The 21,587-nt window shown below is 41.2% G+C and overlaps 1 protein-coding gene across 1 annotated transcript; it reads right to left on the bottom strand.

The window, feature by feature from the left end:
• Positions 1–8,316: 8,316 nt before the first annotated feature.
• On the bottom strand, positions 8,317–14,166 carry LOC116053513. The gene is made up of 2 exons (XM_031304591.2): positions 11,162–14,166; positions 8,317–9,014 (listed from the first exon to the last, which is right to left on the bottom strand). The coding sequence occupies exons 1-2, from the start codon at positions 13,840–13,842 to the stop codon at positions 8,945–8,947; spliced, it is 2,751 nt and encodes a 916-aa protein (XP_031160451.1). The 5' UTR covers positions 13,843–14,166; the 3' UTR covers positions 8,317–8,944.
• Between the last annotated feature and the right edge of the window lie 7,421 nt (positions 14,167–21,587).

Here is a 21,587-nt window from a genome sequence, read left to right as displayed (position 1 = left end):
AGGGCGTGCCGCGCTAGCAGCTAGGTGAGCATTATAATGTGTGTTCGAAAGTGACGCACATTCGTCACTGCAGTAAAGGCTGAACTAAAACAGAGCTGTTTGGAGCAGTTTGTGAACAGTGTTTTCTGTTGGAGATGGTAAGTCCCTTTGGGGTGGCTTTGGGCTTTTTCATTTTGTAAACCTATATCAAGCACAAAAAAGATATATAACACAATAAAGGAAAGGAAAAAGCCAAAAAGCATAATATAAGCACTCATACAGTAAAAATAAACTTAAACTAATAGTGGGATGTGTAATCAATGAGTTCAGTAAGATGAGTGGGTGCATGAGTGAAAGAATATATGTGTAATGGTGTATGGTGAGCTTGAAATCAGCTCTGTTAGTCTCTCAAGAGTTTTACCGCTCAGCGGCTCCGGTTTGGTCACAATAATCCAGTAATTCAGGGAGATGCTGTGCTGATCCTGCGCTGTGCTGCTGATCTCGGCCTCGCTTTGGAATGTGGTCAGTGCTGCAGCATGGAGATCTTTATCAGCTTTTCCTTTTGATTGCATCATTCGTCTCCTTAGTTCAGGCAAGGTCGGGCTGAACTCCTGGAAAACCTTGGTACAGTTCAGTGTTTCCCACACGTTATATTGTGCGGTGCGCCACACAATCAACACCGGCCGCCACATATTGCGTTTCGTTATTCTTTTTTTTCTCTCTGTCACTCATGCGTCTCTCTCACATAGGCTACACACACACACACACACACACACACACACACACACACAGCCCCTACCCTCCGTGCACACAGTGTCTGTCTCCATGAAAATGAGAGGAGACGGCTGGCGAAATTCACAAGTTCACGAAAGGTTGGTATCTTGTGAACACCTTTATACAATCACACATTAAAAAGTGCTATAAAAAAATGTATAAAATAATTAATGTTGGAGTCCCGACCCGACTCTTAGCAAACAATCGATTGCGCCTGCTTTAGAAAGTTAACTAGTCGCAAGTTTGCGGTAAAATGCAGTTGGGTTGTCGAGGTCAAAACACTATATGTAGCAGCTGTGAATCAAATAAACTTATTATTAATGTTATGTCATTTTTTTACTCTTACACTGAATGTTTGCTGCTTCAATCCAGATGAGTATTGAAAAGTATTTTCCGCGACTGAAAAAGGCATGTGTTGAGGATAAGGACCAGCCTGAACCGAAGGTATCAGTCTGAAACAGAGCTGAACAGTCCGACCAGTGTAATTAGTTATGTTATTAATTTGTTTACAATACTGTATTTTCAGGCTTCAACCAGTGCTGCTCAAGCAGAAAGACAGGGTCAGCATCCAACAGCTTGTCTTCCTCAGTTTCACTGAGACAAAACAGAGCTTTATCTGCTCCTCAGTCAATATTATCACTTTATTTAAGACAGTCGTTTAGCATTCTTGCTTCTCTTTTTTTTTTCCTTTAATGTTACAGATCTCAGACTCAATTGTATCTTATTCTTACATTAACTGCCTTAATGTTCCACTTTAATTAACCAGAACCATTTTTTTTTAATTACCTTTTTTTTTTTAAACTTAATTCTTTATGGTTTCTCAGCATTTTATTTTTAGGTTTACCTAAAGATCCTCCCTTTTGGAAATCCATAATCTCTTGTACAAACTGACAAGCATGCCAGTGATTCTGGTCCATATTTATCCGTCATGATTCCCACAACAGGCCCTGCCGGAGGCATCTCTGTTTTACTCCCTTGTCCTCCCATTTTACACGGAGGACAATAATACTAGTCCTGGACTAGTCAACACAGTCGTCACCATGCAGCTTGGATTCGTTCCTAGGCACAATCAAAGTTAAAGCCGTTACATCTTGGAGGATAGAGTTCGGTCCCAGACTGTGGAGATATGGGATTGCCACTGGTTGCAGAATCTCATCTCTGTATTTCTCTGCATTGAGATTGCCTCCAAGATGACAACGCTCGCCCCCACAGGGCGGGGTTTATCAGAGACTACCTCCAGAATGTAGGAGTAGAGAGGATGGAATGGCCTGCCAGCAGTCCTGACCTCAACCCCATTGAACATTGTGGGATCAGCTTGGGGGTGCTGTTCGTGCCAGAGTGACCAACACAACCACGTTGGCTGACTTGCGACAAATGCTGGTTGAAGAATGGGATGCCATCCCACAGCAGTGTGTGACCAGGCTGGTGACCAGCATGAGGAGGAGGTGCCAGGCTGTTGTGGCTGTGTATGGTTCTTCCACACGCTACTGAGGCTCCTGTTTATGAAATGAATAAATTGTTAAATTGCCAATATGTCTTGTTTCTTCAAACTTCAATCATCCAATCCACCAAACACGAAACGAGGCAATGGCAGAATAAGCTGTTTGGCATTGGCAGAGAAGATTTGGCAAATTTTTCATGGGCGCAACCCACATACTCAGCGCTGCTGCTCATCCCAACAAATGCATGTTTCTTACAAATGGGGAACTGAAAGGGAACTAAACAGGCTTTCTAACGGTATATTTATTGCCAAAAAGCATTGTTACCACAGAGAAATAATCTACCATACACAAATTTCCTTACTTTTTGTGCAAAGTTTAAATGTCTTTGTTATCCTGTCAAACCATTTAAAATATGACAGGGGAACCTCCAGAGGTTGGATAAGGTAATTCAGCTTGGGAACATAAACCATTTTTATAACATTGAACTTCCCTGCTGTTGAGAGATTGAGAGTCGCCCATCTAATAACATCACAAGAGATTTTATTAAATAATGGATCCAAATAAACTTTAACTAGGTCTTTTAACTGGGGAGGGAATAAGATACCCAGATATACTGAAATGCACCTTATTGTAAGGCTGTTACAGGGCACTGAGCTGTTAAAGTTAACACTTCTGACTTGGACCAATTTACCTGAAAATTTCAAGAAAGAGTCAATGATCCCGAGTAGACAGGGTATTAATCTGCTACAAAAAGTAATATCTCATCTGCATAAAGCGTAAGTTTGTGCACACCTCTTTCCATTACACCTGAGAAGTTAATTTCCCCCTTATGGCTGCTGCCAAGGGCTCTATGGCTAAATAAAACAACAAAGGAGACAGAGGTGAGCCCTGTCTTGTTCCCCTTCCAAGAGCAAAATATTCTGAAATTAACACGTTAGTTTGCACTGCAGCTTCTGGGTGCTTATACAGCACCTTAATCACTTTATAAAAATGCTGCCAAACCCATACATTTCCAAAATGTTGAACATATAGCCCCATTCAACCATATCAAATGCCTTTTCGGTATCTAGGGAAATAGCAGCTATTGGGGATTGTCTATCAGCTACAGTCCATGCAATATTAATGAGATGCCTGATATTATCGGATGAGCTACGCCCGCGAATAAACCCCACCTGATCAGGATGAATTAAAAAAATAATAACCTTATTCAATCTTTTTGCCAAATGTTTTTGAAATAATCTTAACGTCTAACTGCATTAGGGAAATTGGGTGGTAATTCTTACAGTCTCCCAGCCCTTTACCTTTTTTAGGAATCAAAGTTATCAAAGCCTGCCTAAATGTTGGCGGCAGTGTACCCTTCTCCAGTGCCTCTCTATATAGCTCTAACAGAAGTGGAGCCAGTTCAGTTGCAAAAAAAAAAAGGCAGGGCCCTCATTACCTCTTTAATTTCCTCTATAGTCAAATCCGCATCAAGGAGTTCTCTTTGCTCTTCTGTCAGATTGGGAAGCCCTAGTGGCTCTATGAAGGAACACATTTCTTCATCAGTAGAGGTAGATAATGACCTATAGAGGTCAGTGTAAAATTCTTTAACAAATCTTAATACAGTTACAGTTGCTGTAAAAACATTTCCAGAATTGGATCTAACTGCAGAAATATGTTTTATGTATCTAGCAAGTCATTTTCCTGCTTTGTCTCCTGATTCAAAATAATTTGGTCTTGCCCTGAATAAATTGAATTCAACCTTGAGATAGAATATTATTATATTGGTATTTTAATTGAGTCAGGTTTCTTAGGCCATCCTGTGACATTCTTTGTTTAATCCCCCTTTTCTGCATGTTTGATTTAACTCTCTAGCTCTACAGTGCTTTTGCGTACTGCAACTCCACTGTAGTCCAGAACTGGATCCATTATCAAATAAACCCCCCGAACAATACTGTGGTTCCCTGCAGCTTTTCATTCATTTTCCAAATCTATAAAAAATGCCTAATAATCTACATTAGGTGCATATATGTTAACCAGAATTAGTTCTTGCCCTTGTATTTCAGCCAGAACGATCATAATTCTTACAGAATTATCCTTAATTTGTTTAATTAATTTAAATTGCAGGTGCTTGCTAATCAGTGTAATGACCCCTCTACTCCTGCTAGACCCCACACTGTGAAACACATATCCGGCCCATCCTCCACACAATTTTTCAGATTCCACAATTGACTTATGCGTTTCTTGCAAAAAATATCACATCATGTTTGTTTGATTGAAGACTGGACATAACCTTCCTCCTCTTGATGGGATTCCCAATTCCATTAACATTCCAGGTGGAGAAACGACAGTTTAATGTTAGACGACATAACTATATATCAAAATATCACAGCCATCTTCTGAGTACACAGCAAATACAAAGTGGTGATGACTAAACACAACTAAATCCCAAATACTCACAGAACAGTCCACATGCACCTGAACCTGAACAATGAATGCACAGTTCAAATCGTCTTCTCGGTCCGTAATCCATTCTCACTTCACATGCTCTGTCTCCCATGCACTGCTACCGAAAAAAAAGTCCAACCAGAGTACTACAAGGAAATATGTCCAAGTAGAATCCCAGCCGGTGTCTCACATTAGCGCCAGTCCGTTCCATGAGATAGCCGAGAAAAAAGAAAAAAAGGTAACGCAGCCATCAGCAGCGGCTGCACATCATTATAAATCCCTCGGCGACAAATCACTCCATATTTTCTGTGAATGCCATCGCCTTTCAGGTGCATTCAAAAATCTTAACTCCAACCTTGGCTTCTATTTCAATGTTTGGCAGGATACAGGATTCGGAATCTCACCTCTCTTTCATGAAGCTTTTTCTTACACACCTTGAACTTTTAACGCGCTTTATCTGTGTCGCTCTGGAAATGGCATTGTGTTGTTATTCTGCCAGGATAACCAGAATGGTCTGTGGTCTACCTCCTGCCTGGGGCTGCTGGCCGGCGGTTCTGTGTGCACGCTCAATCTCAACCTCAATCTCTCCCTCAGTCTCCAGCAACTCCCGAATCAGCTCACCCAGAAACTTCACCGTATCTCCACCTTCCTTACCCTCAGGGATGCCCACAAAATGGACATTACTGCATCGGGATCAATTTTCAAAATCTTAAATTTTTTCCCAGAGTTGACCTCTCTCTTGCTGGTGGCAGAGTCATCCTGTCTTTCAGTCTTGGCCGCCTCTAAACTCTCGATGCAGCTCTCCACCTCATTTATTCTGGTGACCAAGCCGGAGAGCTTTGACTCCATCGAAACAATGGAGCGGCGTATTTTCATCAGACCTTCTAGCTCAGCTGAGATTTTCTCTAGTGCTGCAAATATTTTACCAATATCTTCTGTGACGTGTCGTGAGCCTGTTGCTTTTCTTCCACAGTCACAGCAGCGGTGCCATTTTGACTCTTTTTAGCCGCGTCTCCACCACGGAGAATATGCTGCTTGATGTCTCCACCGGCCGCTAACTTTTTAGATTTTGACATTTTCGGCATCCAGAATGTTTCTCGTCCCAGCTGAGCACAAATATCTCTGGTCAGAATCTTGAAAAGGATAAATAGAGCAGTACACTACACGGAGCTCGTCCTTCACCCAACTAGTTCGCCATTAGGTCACGTGACACCGTTTAGTGTAGTTTTATACAAAAATGTGTAAATAAGCATACTCCAGTAAGATTTTTTTTTTTAAGCCAGAAGATGGGACTCAGTGCTAACTCAGTGCTAGTTACAATTTAATGTTTTCTATTTCCTGACATTGAATGAATGAATCAATCTTTTGTGAGACATAAATCTTTGAAAAAATTCCAAAAGGTTTGAAATTACAGCATATGTCCAAGCTGCTTTCTGTGTGCTCAGCTCATCATCATCATCATCATCATCATCATCATCATTTTAATTGTCGATGTCATTATGATTACCTTCCAGAATCATTTTATTCTTTTACAAGGATTTTTCAAAAATGACCACAGGGTCTACAGTGTTAATTTTGGGAAGAAAATATTGAATATTGACAATTAAATAGGAAAGGAAATCCATAAAAAAGACATTTCAATGATAATTTCTTGTTAAATAACTCAAAATAATGAAAACAAAGATAAAATTAGTCAGTCAAATTAACTGAAAGCTCACAAGCAAGTATTTAACCCTTGTGTTGTCTTCCCTTCAACCTTGAAAAAAACACTTTTTTTCCCAACGTTTTTGACACCTTTGACGTTTGTTTTTGCTTTTTCCAACGTTTTAAATTTAAATTTTTCTTCTACACATTTTCAGCACTTATTTCTACGTCCCATATTTTCTGATATAAAACAAAAATTTAAAACGGGTCAATGTGACCCGAAGTTAAATAGAAGATACTTTAACAATTCAGGACAATAGATGGCAGCATTGCTACACTAAGATCCATAAAAATGTTCAACTCAATCCAAGCTATTGAATCCCCATCAATGTTAATATACTATATGATGTGGGGTTATGTGCTTGTCTTTAATTTTCCACCTAATTGAACTCAAATATCCCACTAAATCTTTTGTTAACAGAACCATGTAATGAGCCACTTCAAAGCCTGGAATGGAGGCAAATTTCTACATGTCATCATAATGATACATGGTAGCTTTAGGCTGTAAGATATATTTTCTTTAATTCAATTCAATTTTGTTTATAGTGTCAAATTACAACAGAAGTTAACCCCCTAACCCTAACCCCCCTAACCCTTTACCACACTCTATGATTTACAAAGACCCAACAACTTTATTGCCAGTTAGTACTATACTAACTGACTGTAATATATATAATTTATAGTGCAATAAATAATCATGCTTAATATGCTACTGTTTTGCCAGCTGTCAGATTCTGACTAATTAAGCAGCTGATTTTGCTCTGATTAATTCCCCCAAAAAAGCAGACACAGGCAGTCTGCATACTTTACTCTAGTAATGTTTGCAGTCTATGGACCAACAATGGACTGTGGATGCGGCCATGTTCCACACTTGAAAAATTGTAGCAGTTAAACTCAGTGTCTATCTTTAGAGAGGGGATGAAAAGAAAGAAAGGAAATGTGTTGGTTTGTTAGAAGGCAATTCAGTAATTTAGCCCAGGATAATCCTTTTTTCTGTTTTTGTAAATATAACGTTGACTGAGTCAACAACAATATACTCTTGCAAGCTAGGTAACGTTGTTACTATTACAAACGTTGGTTGGCGAGCGGAATAGTCACCAGCACCTCACATATTTCCGAAGGGGGAAAATGCGATTTGACAAACTAAATATTTAAGGTGGCCTTAACCAAGTAGCAGTCTATCACATTCACAAGGAAATACTGGATAAAGTCTCCAAGGAAGAACATTAAGTGTATCTTTGCAAAAGTGAACAGGAAGCATGTTTGGTCCTTTGAAGTGAGGAGAAAAGAAAGGACAGTATAGAAGGATGGATTGAGTGAGTAAGGATAAATAGAGAGATTGGATCGAAGGGAGAGCTCAAGTTCCTTATGTTAAAAGTTTGATTAATCTTTTAGGACAAAAGACATTAACATTAAGTATGGATACATTAAAGTAAGAAGTTCCAGAAGGATCATAAAAAAGGGGATTACAAAAGGCATGTATTTTGAGTGACACTGTGAAAAAGTATAACCAAAGCCTATGGTTATACCTATTCAGGTATAACCAATACTCGTAGTAAATAAAACTACACAATAGATTCACATATAAAAGCTAAAACATTCATTAGCAGTGCTTCCATATGCCAGAATTGACTGATGTGTGTGACTTCTAAAAAAAGTTTCCCATTCTTTGATACATTTCTTAAATGTTTGATGTGATTGAACGGGTGTTATGTGATCATATTTTCTAGTTTTTGTCAGGATTCTGGCTGCAGTGTTCTGAGCAAGTTGAAGGCCTCTAGTGGCACAATTTGGAAGGCCAGAAAAAGGGACATTGCAGTAATCAAGTCGGGAGGACACAAATGCATGGATTACAGTTTGAGCATCATGAAATGATAAGATTGGTCGAATTTTTGCGATGTCACTGAGATTGAAAAATGCTGTCTTGGTTATAGCCTTGATGTGAGACAGGAATGTCAGGCAAGGATCACAAATCACACCAAAGTTTTTTTTGCTTTTATTTTTTTTTGGGACACAGTCGAGGTACAAAACATGGTTGACACTGATGGACTGTGAATTGATTGAACTAGTACAAACCATCCAAACACAAAATAGAATACATACAAAAACACTTGAGTCAGATTATTATATAAATTAGAGGGGTACTCTTTGATTTTGTTATAGCAGCTAAAAGCATCCCCAAATCCCACATTTTCCTTTCAGCTCTGAGGTTCAACAGTGATCTGAAAGGACATTTGGGGATGCCAATGGCTACCATAACAAAATGTGTACATTTATCTTTAACGTCAAACAAATTCAAGGTAGATTATAGTCAACGTGTACAGTATATTAAGATTACATATGATCTTCTAAAAACTGATATAGACAAATTCTGACAGACCTTTCAGAAGTCAATCTAAGAGAAATGTTCAGGTCCTTCAACCACTTGAATTAATATTATAAATGTATCACCCACTCTCAGAACAAACCTCTTTCACCATGAAAGGAAAGACAAGAAAAAAAGAAAAGAAAAGAGAAAGGTTCTAGACCTCAGAATCCTGCTAATCCATAATCCTGTTCTTCATTCCCTTTCCACCTTGTATTTTACTTTAGCAACGCAGCCCAATCACAACTGGGCTCTAGGCTGTTGTCACAGCAGCACTTGGATCCAACTGGGCATCGTCTCCTTTTATCAGAGGGCTGCCCGGCCTATAGGAGAGCAAGAAAGGAGGGGCAAAGGAGTTTTAGTGCATGAGTGGATTATGTGGAGCTCCTAGGAGCTCAATTGATCGCATAGATGGAGAGTGGGGTGGGAGGGCTAATCCAATCTGAATTAGGCCAAGTGGTTACTCCAGAGGGAGGAGGTGAGCTAGTAACACATAACTGGGCACTGTGACTATAGATTAAATTAGAGATAAACTGTTTGAAGAAATGCTTACTGCAGGTGTCCAAACACGTTGTGATAGAAGCAGAGTGACTAAATGTCTACTGTTAATCTCTTCAGAAGAAAGAGCTACAAAGATGTAAATCATAGATTTTAAAATGATAAGATATAGCAGACTCCTGAACTATCTCTGCTATGCAGGGCTGGGCCAGGCAGTGCTTAATGAAGTGTAGGATCCATTGTTTTTGGAGCTTGACCCATACTATGGACTAAAAGTTGTGATATCTTTGTCTTTTCTGGATTGATTTTGACAATTCTCTTTTAAATTTGTCTCTCACATGTTCCTGCTCCAGCTTCATGGAAGTGCATTACTATGTAACTGTACTATCAGTTTAAGTTATAATACCTTAGTTGATAGTGTACCTTAGTGATAACAATTGCAATTACTAACACTGTGTGCAGCTAATTGACAGAGTAAACATGGGACTTTGGAGTCCCAGGGATTTAGGGGCAGGTGCCAGTTTTGAACACTGGGTAATCCAGCCATGCCTCTACCCCATCTTGAAATGGTTTTGGGGTTACCCCTCTTCTGCAGCCTGATGTTTGGTTTGCATGTGCTGCTGACCAGTAGTTTCTGGAGTGTAAAAACTCTACTTTTTTTTTTTTTTTTTTTTGTGTGGATGTACATTAGCTGTTTCCATCAAAAATCCCTACCCTATTCTCCCTTCAACTGCAGAGGATATGTCTCATCCTGTCTTTTGTTGTTGCTACACCTGTTTGTACGAAGCCACCTTTCACCTAATTAATCATTTCAAAAAAATGTATTACATATAACAAATTGGAAATTGACAGTTCAATTTTGTCTCTGGTTCTTGTCGTCTTTCTACATGTTCAGAAGACTCAGTTCGTCATTTTGCCTTAAGGAACTGCTGAATGCTTTCAGTTTCAGATCATGTGAAAGGGCAGAAATGCTACATCAAAGTCCTTTTTGTACTAAAGATAATTCTTTGTTGGCAACAGAGTATTGTTACAATATGTATGTACATATTGTCTAATGCTCTTTATACAGTTTTATTTTCTTACAACATAAGTTGAAGGTATGATTCAGGCTTGATCAAATGATATTTCAAATATGCAGTCAACAAATGATTTATGATACAATTACTATGACAAAATGCCTTGTCTCACAACAACAAGTTATAATGTAGGTTATCGAAACATTTGAGCACTATTTTATGAATAAAGAAGGCCATCTGGGGGCTGCCTCTGGCTCGCCCAGTGGAGTGTGCGCCTCATGTGGGCTGAGTCATTTGCAGCGGCCCTGGTTCAAGTCCGACCTGCGGCCCTTTGCTTAGCGTTGTCCCGTCTCTCTCCCCCATTACCTCTCTGTCTTTTCTACTATCTAATAAAGAAAGCCGTCCGCACCCCAAAAAAGGACATCTGGTGTAGCACATATAAGTTGAACCAGTTGTGTGGTACCAGATCTGTTTTGTGTCTGCTGGGAATGCAAATGATCAGACATGCTGATGTCATTGGCTTAAACAGTAAGAAAGGAAGTTGATTGAATCCTCACAGATGGCTCTTGACTCTTGAATCCACACATATGGCTCCTGACTCAATGTAAACAACAAACAAAGTTCAAACTAACCTAATTGAGTGCTTTAGTTACACTTATAATACCCTAATATGATCTAACCCTTACTTTGTTTCAAATTCTGTTAATGTTTTATAGAGTAACAGACCTTTAGCTACGTGGAAGCCTATGGAATAGTCATGTTTTAAAAGAATATATGAAATAATGTACATCAGCTTTTAATAGTTTTCAGCTGCCTGAAACCTCAAATAAAGACTTGACGAGTCCATTTTTAATTATGGTATTGGTAAGTACCCAGTCAAGTCCTTTATTTTATTAGCTCATCATATCAGCTGCAAAGATCAACAAGGTTAGTCTCAATTTTGTGATATTACTTACCTATATTTTGTGTTTACAGGCTGGTTCCCCTTGGCCTGGGTAGAGGCTGAACAGCCATCTTTGGAAAACTCAGAATAGGAAGTCACACTAGGCCTCTGTTCTGATTGGGTGCGGCGGGTAGAGTTGTCTATCCCTCTCATGTGGAGTCTGCCCCGGGAGGCATCTCCCCATAATTTGGGAAGTACAGAACTACCAGTGGCTATGCAGGTCTGAGAGTCCTTTCCACAGAAGACTGAGCGGGCATCGTGAAAGGACACAGATGGAATGATCTCTTCAGTGCAGTTATCTGTGGCACGTGTTACCTTTCTTGGAGAACTTGGGCGAGATGAGGGTCTAGACGTGGACTGAGGTCGGAACGCAGGAGGGCTTGGAAATTTGTGGCACACAGAAGGACAAGATGGTGGTAAGCGGACTCTAGAGACAGGCGGTGCTGTCACCGGCAGGCTGTAAGAGGACATTTCACCCTCATATAATTCATTGCCTCCAAATCTCTGGCCCATTCTGGCTTGAAGGGGTGGCCCTCTGCTGCTTAATTCTGTATCATCTGTCTTGTCAGGAGATTCTCCTGCATTGCGCAGGTGAATCATCTTACGTGCCTGTTGGTAGAGCAAGGTAACCTTCTCCATTTCTGGATCCAGATCAGTGTCTGTTTGCTGCTCTGCATCTTGTGTCCCCATAACAGCATCTTGCCTGACAGGACGGGCAGACAAGATACTGATCGAGCTCGGCCTTACGCTGGTCCGGTTTGGCAGCACTTCCACATTGTGCACCGATGCCTTAAGGCGCTGGGAGACTCCATTCTTTTGGTTTATTATTGGGAGACTCACAACTGAATCTTCCTGTGACCCTTCTTTATTTCCTGGTATGTCCTCAATACTCTGGAAGGAATTGTCCATCAGAACCTCTGGGGGTGGAGGTGGTAGGTTGTCTACATCCAGGTCATCCCTGCCCTCAGGCCAACAGTTGTTATTGTTGCCATTGATGACTATTCCCCCCTCATTACTTTTCCTGGGCCTCCTGATATGAGGTGGAATATTATCAAGGCTCTGCCCTGGTCGACCATCAACCCCTTGGCTAAATGTATTTATCAGCCTTCTGACAGAGTGGTGCTTGGGTGGTTGGGGTGCCAACATTGGTAAGGAATCAGGTGATTGATTTGTTCTGAAGGGGCCTTTTTGTGCACCTGCTGATCCACTTACTGAATGCCTCCTTAGTCCAGCTCTATACAGGTTATAATGAGGCCCTGCTAACTCTTTCTTTCCTTGGATTTCAGACATCTTTCTCATTTGTTGATCCAAGTTCCTCTGGCCCTTTTGTAGGTCTATTATAATGTTTACACACCTGGTGGATGAAGAGTGTTCAGGTTTGGTTGCAGTGACAGCAGTCATGGGTCGTTTGACCGTAGGCTGCCAATCCTGCATGTAATTTGCACACATGAAAAGAAAAGCTTGACTGGGATCTGGTGGGGCAGAGTTTGACCTCTTTCTTTCAGGCCTATCACCTTCATCATCCTCATACTCTTCATCATCATCATCATCATCATCCTCTTTTTCATCTTCATTATAGCCTACCAGGTTGGGTACATTGCTGGCCAGAGTATCTAATGCACCACGAATGTTGATTCCAGATCCACAACTTCCAGAGCTAGCACTCCCACGGTGGCGGCGGTGCCTCTCAGACCCTGTCAGACTCTCATTTTCACCCCCGAAACCGCTGTCTTCACTGTGCAGTGCCAAGTCCTCTGGGTTAGACTTCCATATGGCGGCCTCCTCCACCCGTGACAGCACTTGAGCCATCCTCTGCTCTGCTGCCTTCTTGGCCTGCAGCTTCTCAACCAGTAGTTTAGAGAGGGAAGAAAAGTACTCCACTGCCTCCTTAAGCGTGGTGTCACTCAGTGCCTGGACCGAGCCCCCCACATGCCTCATTTTCTCTGTTGAATGCTGGAGCAGTTGCTGTAACAGATCTGGAGGTGGATAAGGTGGGTTGGAAGTGTCAGTCCTAGGTTTAGCTGGCATAACAGCTGGGCCTATCATTCCAGAAGGCAAGGCCATGTAGTCCTCATGCTCCTTCAACATGTGCTCCCCCTCCTCAGCCATCTCCTCTAGGGCCTGGTTGATTTCCTCGAAGCGAAACACCAAAGCAGACATTGTGGGCTGGAGGGACAGCTGTGTCTGGGCGGCCTGGTCCAGCAGGCCCAAAAGGGTCTCATATTTGGAGATGTTCGGGTTCAGAAAGGCATAGGCTGCCTGGTGAGCCCTCACCATGTGTGGTGGGAAGTCTACCTTTGTCTGTAAAATAGAGGCTTTTCTTTGCTTTTTGTTGGACCTTCCCTTGCCTTTATTTTTCTTTCTTTTCTCAATCTTTTTAATCTTATCTGTTTGTATAACCTCATCGACGTTTTCTTGGGGCATCACATTTACCTCTGTTTCTTTAACGTCATCTGTGTTTTGGGCACCTGTATCAGGGGCCAATTGAGACCACATAGTCTCTTCCGTAGGATGTTCTTCTTCAGTGGGTAGAGGAAGTTCATTTTCTTTCTCGTCGGTCTCGAAACATTTGCTCTTCTCCTCTTCAGGTCTAGAATCAACACTGTGTTGTGGTGCCACAGGCTGTGGAGCCTTTTGAGGTCCAGGAGGTTCTGGCTTTGAAAATACTTTTCCTTTGGATGGAGAGGAGCCCATTATTGCATTCAAATGTGATTCAAGAAAACCTTGAAAGATCTCTTTCTCTGAAGAAAAATTGGTCAGGAGAAAAAGTGAAAGCCAAAGTATATATCCATCGGTAAGGATGTGTGTATTTGGTTAGACAAGGTCTTCTAGGATCCTTCAACAATGTCCTTTTGTTGGCAGTCCATCTTCCACGTGCCAGTTGACTTAAATTTCTTCAATTATTTGTATGCTCTCTCCTCAGAATGTTGTAGTCAAACAGTGCAGGGACACAGCCGACACCTGCAACCTGTTGAGTGTACTGACTATCTACCAAGGCTTGTGATCGTAAGGAGCTGAAAAGATAAGACGGATTGGGGGGTTTCTTCCCTCTCTCTCCTTCAGCCCGCACATATGGTTACGTTAAGTGCATCAACACACACACACACACACACACACACACACACACACACACACACACACACACACACACACACACACACACACACACACACACACACACAAACAGGCATTTGCATGTAAGACTTTAAGCTCATCAGGTAATTCAGAGCCATGTTTATCAGGTGGTGTTTTTAGCCTTATCCACTGTGCTGTGGGTTCACTTAAGATATAAACAACTCTGTTTTCTTGTTTGCCAGACATTTCCAACTTACTTTGAGACACTACACACACACACACACACACACACACACACACATGGACACTCATTCGTAGCATTTACTGTAAGTGTTGGGTAAAAATGCCAGTTCTGTGCCAAGAGTCAATGAAGACAGGAATTATAGTAAGATAGTTCCTGTTCATTATAATTTCTCTGACTATAAATGTGAATTCCATTTACACTAGGCACTTATCAGGTTTCTTTGTCATACCTTTTACGTCATAGTGACAGTTTAGCCCTCTTTGTCTGATCTCTTAACAGGAAATCTCTTTGTCAAACCTGACTAGCCTCAACTTTATCACCAACAGCAACCTGGCATTTATCCAGTGCTAAAATTAACTGCACATGTACACTGAACTATTCTTTTGCATGACAGGCTTAACAAAGTTAATTCATGTTAGTCATGTTTCGTACATGGTGAACAAAACGCTGTACAATGGTTCAACTAGACTGGAAATTAAAATGGGAGAAATAGACAAAGATTCCTCTGAGAAATAGTTGAATAAGAATAGGAAAAAAAACAGGTGTCACTGGTAAAAGAAACTGGAAGCTTATCATCAACATGTGTGCAGATTCAAATAGGAACAGTATCAAGTGCACAAAATGCAGGCTAAAACAAGCTGGAACACTACTAAACATATACTGTATGGCTGTGGTACTTATTCTTGGCAGTGACTTTATTTTCACTGATAGATTTCAGACACTGAATGCAACTGTGTAAATGTTAGACAGGCCTTTGCTGAAAACAAGCTGGCTTATTGACTCTCCCCAGGATTTAAAGAGTTTATAAAAAACTGCACTCTCAGATAGGGGGTCATCACAGCATCATAGAATCCCAGAAAGCCTGAGCCTAGCTATCTGTCTCAAAGCATCTCTGTAATCCTTACCACCCACATCCAGGTGTATCGCAGTAACAGGAACTGGGCAAGCTGTTGGCCAGCAGAGCAGAAGGAGCTTAAACTGCTCAAGGCCTGGTGTCTGCTAACCCTTTGTCTGTTATTTAGTAGACTTTAGTGCAATTTTGAGGTACTTTATTTTTTTACTTGATCATTTTTAGTATATGCTACATTATACTTCTACTCCATTTGAATTCAGATTCTTCTATTCTTTACACATCACATCTTTTGCATGTCTGTCCGTCAAGGGAGAGGGATCCCTACTCAGTTGATCCTCCTGAGGTTTCTATTTTTCCCTGTTAAAGGGTGTTTTTTGGAGAGTTTTTCCTTTTCTGAATCGAGGGTCTAAGGACAGAGGGTGTTGCCTGCTGTACAGATTGTAAAGCCCCTTGAGGCAAATTTGGATTTGTGATATTTGACATAAATAAAATTGACTTGAATTGATACGACTTGATTAACTCCACTTTATTTATTTGGCAGCTATAGTTACTGGTTACATTTACGTCTAGACACATTTTAAAGTATGTAAAAAAATACTCGGCTATGAATAATATTTTGTTTACTATGGTTTCCCCACATACAATATTACAAAAATTCTGAAAAGGGGCTCGAAGCACATCTACTCTTTCTTCCTCATTGATAAATTCTGGAGTTTTTGCGTGTGTGTGTGGGTGGGTGGCCGTGTTTGAGAGAGATAGAGTGACAGAGAGAGGGAAGGTGAAGGTGGAAGGTGGACTATGCAGGCAATGTTTCCTGAAGTTGTTAATAACTCGGAATGCAGCTTTGTCACTTTTTGACCTGGAATCGCAGGTCGAGGGTCGAGGGCAACAAAAGTACAGACAAGACATTGCAACTTTTATCGCAATTTTTTATCGCAGCTTGATGTCATCCATGTAGAGAAGATGGCTGATTGTCACTTTAGTACACTTTAGATGGTTCAGTGGAGAACATCCTGTTTATTCTCCTGGCTCTTCAGAGCTGCAAGTCTTTGTTTAGCAGTCTCCAGTGCCTCTGGTATGGACACGTTGGTGTACTTCCTAGGTATCACTTTCCTAATCACACCTTTCTGTAGCTCTGATGGCTGGCTGACTTCCCTCTGTGTTGCCTTGATCTTATCTTTTAGCCACCTTCTCCATGGAGGGTACTGCTCCTTATGGCCTATGTTCATCTTGTATTATTATTATTATTATTATTATTAGGGGTCCAAGCCCGAGTCTGTAAGAACCGGCAATAGCAAAGCTATGCCGTTCGTACAGCAGGGCTGTAGAACCCTATTGTTTTTCTACTGATTTTTCATCATCATCATCATAATTATTATTCTTCTCCGCGTAAAACTCCGACTACAGCCTAAACCGTACATGGTGGGGGGTTGCCGTTTTCAGGACTAGTCCCAAACGCCGCAAGGACCTCAGGCACAAACATTCACCCACTTCCACCACTAGGTGGCGCTAACCTGACAAAAAGTTAATAAAAAGAATTTTGATAGGACAAAAATTGCGCATATTACGCACGAACAAATTTGTGTAGCTAACTATGAAAACACCAACTTTCCCATAGAAAACACCAACTTTCCCATATCTCGGCCAAAATAAATGCTATCAACGCCAAACTTTAGATTCTTGTTTGCCATGACCCTCTGGAGGTGCCCCACGCGTTTTACGAAGATTGGTCACTAGGGGGCGCTACAAGTACAAAAAGTTTATATCTCATGAACGGCTCATCTGATTTTTACAAAATTTGATGGGCACCATCTAGGGACACTTCTGAGGCCATGTCTAGAGTGGGGTACTGAGGGGTCAAAGTGGGCGTGGCCTATGGGACCCAAGTCTAGATTCACCACTTACACTAATGTGAACAACTTTAAATTTACAGGGTAGATAGACAATGGGTCATGGACCACACCTACCAAAAATTACACATGTGGACCACTAGGTGGCGCTATAATGTTTTTTTGCCTTTATCTCCCACATTACACATCGCACATTAGAAAACCATACATCCACGTGTTCCTTGTATCAAGCTGCATCACATGATATAGGCCACGCCCATTTTTGCTTAAAATCTTTTTCGCAAAATCGCGCAATGCGCAAAACCAACTTTTTCGAACTCATCCTAGGCCGTGCGACGGATCAGCTCGAAACCTGGTAGGTAGCATCTCCAGATGGACCTGACCAAAAGTTACTCAAGGAATTTTGCTACGTTAAAGTATGCGCATTTGACGACCAAACAAATTTTCATAGCTAGCTACCACACACGTATCATATCATATCTCGGCCAAATTAAAAGTTATCAGCAAGGAACTTGGGATCCTTGTTCAACATGCCACTACGACGCTCTCTACCAAATTTGGCGAAGATCGGCCTTCAGGGGGCGCTATAAGCAACGTTTATTTGTTTTGGCCAATGACTCAATGCATTTAAATGGGAAAATTTGCAATTGCAATATCTCTGCCACGGTAAAAGCAATCACCACGAAACTTGTGGTGCTCGTTCGGCATGTGGCTCTGAGGCGCTGTACCAAATTTGGCGAAGATCGGCCTTTAGGGGGCGCTATAAGCAACGTTTATTTGTTTTGGCCAATGACTCAATGCATTTAAATGGGAAAATTTGCATATGCAATATCTCTGCCACGGTAAAAGCAATCACCACGAAACTTGTGGTGCTCGTTCGGCATACGGCTCTGAGGCGCTGTACCAAATTTGGCGAAGATCGGCCATTAGGGGGCGCTATAATCAACGTAGACCAGTTTTGGCCCTTTTACTCAATTTTAATGGGATATTTGCAATGGAAATATACCACAGACCTTGCAGCTCACACTTCTTAATATTTACTGATGTTTGCCTCCTACCGTTAGGTTTTTGTTTTCATTTTTGCGTGCTCCTTTGGTTTTTTACAATAAACAAACTTCTTAACCCACCTGACAAAGTTTCTACAACCTTCACAGTGGACAAATGCAACTCTTTTCTCTCACTTTTTAAATCCAATATCAACACCATTCATACCGTGCAATTAAACATTGCAATTGGTGCTAAGTGGAGCACCTGTCGTAGCGTGATCGGTTAAGTCGGTGGCATCGATGCTTAATTTCCCACGAAGCACCCACGGAGGAAAACATAAATCGGCGCCTATGACGCCATTTACAACAACTTGACCGCCTCCCCTGCTCCTTCAACAACCACACCTGCCTCCCCCCTCCACCCTCTCGGTCACTCTCTCATTTTTCTCCGCTGTCTCCCGCGGTCAGGGGGGTTAAGAAGTTTGTTTGTTGTAGAGCATTCTTAAAGGCGGTCCGTACACGCTTGGAGGTGAACCGTCGACCGCTACGTTTGCGCCGGCGACGTACCGCAGACGTCGCGGCTCGCGCCTCTCGGTGTTTAGCGCCGTTTGCCTCCCCGCCGCCCGGCTTCGGGTTCCGCTTCCGGTTCCCCCGGGCGTCGGGGGCGACTGGCGTGGGAGGCTTGGAACCCGTCATAACTGCTTGCAGTTCTAGTTATTGTATCATTATTATTGTATACTGGTTCATCCATCCGACAACAAAAACATAAAGACACTGCCACAATAGCTGCATTGTGACTTTGACTGTTGACGTACAAAATTAGCATTCACACAGAGAGTTGGAAAGAACAGAATGTTTGTTTTCTATCATTGCTGTTACGAGGAAGTATGTAACAATTTAGTTTGGAAAAGATCAGACTTGGATAATGGAATATATATGCTGAAAGAAGATGAGAGCTATGATCAGAGAGAAAATGATGTGTTTTCTAATGTATTATAACCAGGAGGAAAAGCTATTGTGGTTGACCGTGGCCAGTGTGTCTTTGTGTTGGCAGCACAACCGACTTCAATACCTTTGAGGTGAATCAGTAGTGACTGACTGACAGTTGTGTAACGTGTAACTGCGTTATTCTCAGCTGTTTCCCTTCCAGCCTTTTCTCCCAGGCTTTCACAACAAAAGCATTGTATTCTCTGAAGCTGACCTCCCCACTGAGGACAGAGATCATGTCAGGAATATCAGGAGCTATTTATTGTTCTGTCGGAATCTATGTTCTGGACAGTTTGCAGTTGAAGTCCGTGCAGGGATTGATCTGTTTATTGTATTTGATAAGTATTATTATAATTAAATTGTTTTACTTAAATTATATTTTGGTTAATTTAACTTTGATTATCTTCAACTTCGTCTGTGTCATTTTATAAACAGCATATGCTTTATCTGTCCTTGTTTTATCAAGCTATCAGAGCTATCAATATCTATGTTTCTGATGGTATGTACGGGTGCAGTTTAGGTATCAAAAAGTGACAGTTAAGTGTAGGCACCAAAACTACCGTTATACAACTTATTGTGGTTTTGCCGGTTTTTAAGGGGACTGTGAGTATTACATACTGATGTGCAGTTCCCAAAGTTTACCTGGGGAGTTTCTGACCTCTAGTAGTGCTGTAGTGATGTCTTTTTTATGAGTGGGTCAACATTTTGTTTGTCTTGTGCATGTACATGCGTGATGTTATAAATAGTCCTGCTAATAGTTTCAGTCCACTAATCTAGTGGATGCTTTGTTTAGGTGAGAAACACTGAATGTAAACAGAACTGTTGTACTGTTGAGCCTTTAAATGCATTAATCGCCTACTCCAACAAGACTTCCTGGATCATATTTCAGTACCCTAAAGCAATACCAACATCAAGGCACATTGTTTTTAAAGGTCCCATGACATGGTGCTCTTTGGATGTTTTTATATAGACCTTAGTGGTCCCCTAATACTTTATCTGAAGTCTATTTCCCGAAATTCAGCCTTGGTGCAGAATTACTAGCCTGGCCCTACCAGACTCTGGTACATTCCATTTGTACAGAGAGTCTGGCCTCTCTCCATTGACAAGTGTTAACTTCCTTGAAGGCGGGTACTCTGTTGAAGTTTTGTCTATTGGATCTACCCAGAGCCACTCTGGATCTGCCATAACCAATCGCTAACGTTTGGTCGTGACGTATGTCATGCGCATGTGCAACAAGAGGGGAGACCGACAACAAGAGGCCTTGACCAACTGTCACTTTGCTCGTTTGAAAGCCATGATGTCTCTCTCTCATGGGTAGGCCAAATTCTCTGGGCGGGCAAAGCAGAGAAAGGGGAGGTAACCAGATTTGCCCATCTGAGCTTTCATTTTCTCAAAGGCAGAGCAGGATACCCAGGGCTCGGTTTACACCTATCGCCATTTCTAGCCACTGGGGGACCATAGGCAGGCTGGGGGAATTAAAAAACCTCATAAAGTGAAATTTTCATGCCATGGGACCTTTAACAGAAGTATGTTATTAGTTTGAACACCCACTTAGGCTTTTATCATGTTTTTTCATTTTATTTTTTTATTTATGTGATGCGGCCCATCCACAAAGATCGTACAGTTTATACATTGTGTAAATTCACATCAGCTTGACACAAAGAAGGCCATGTTATGTAGCAAGTTATCCAGTTTAGCTACAGTATCTGTTAAGCTAAAGACTTTGATTGACTTTTGATTAAGGACAAATGGTGCACTTATTTTACTTTAATGTCACTTGTAGTTGTAGCCTATACAGTACAAATGAGTTATATTTGGCATAGAAGAATACAACAGCTTTCAGCAGAACACATATTTTAACTTTACATGTATTTACAGCACAAATATCTTACAAAAGAGTGTCTATAAACAGGGGAAATGGAAAGGCAAGGCAAGCTAGTTGAAGGCAGCTATATTTACTTTGTATATAGCACATCTCAGCAACAACGCAATTCAAAGTGCTTTACATAAAACAAAGAGTAAAAAAAACATTAAAAACATTCGTTAAAGACAATATAAAAACAGCCCAAATAGAATAAGACAGGTATAAAATACAATAAATACAACAATACAAGTTACAGTGCAGTGTAACAAATAAACACTTGATTTAAAACAAAGGCAGCATCAAAAAGAAAAGTCTTTAACCTTGATTTAAAAGAACTGAGAGTTGCAGCGGACCTGCCGTTTTCTGGAGGTTTGTTCCAGATACATGATGCAAAAAACCTTAAAGCTGCGACTCCATGTTTAGTTCTGACTCTGGTGACAGAAAGCAGAGCTGACCCAGACGACCTGAGAGATCTGGATGGTTCATGATGTAGCAGCAGGTCAGGAATGTATTTTGGGCCTAAACCATTCGGTGCTTTATAAACCAATAGTAGTGTTTTAAAATAAATTATTTGAGAGAC

This window comes from Sander lucioperca, chromosome 19, assembly GCF_008315115.2.
Source record: "Sander lucioperca isolate FBNREF2018 chromosome 19, SLUC_FBN_1.2, whole genome shotgun sequence".
Classification (NCBI taxonomy): domain Eukaryota; kingdom Metazoa; phylum Chordata; class Actinopteri; order Perciformes; family Percidae; genus Sander; species Sander lucioperca.
The sequence above is the reverse complement of the archived record's forward strand: the minus strand, read 5'-3'. Positions and strand labels throughout refer to the sequence as shown.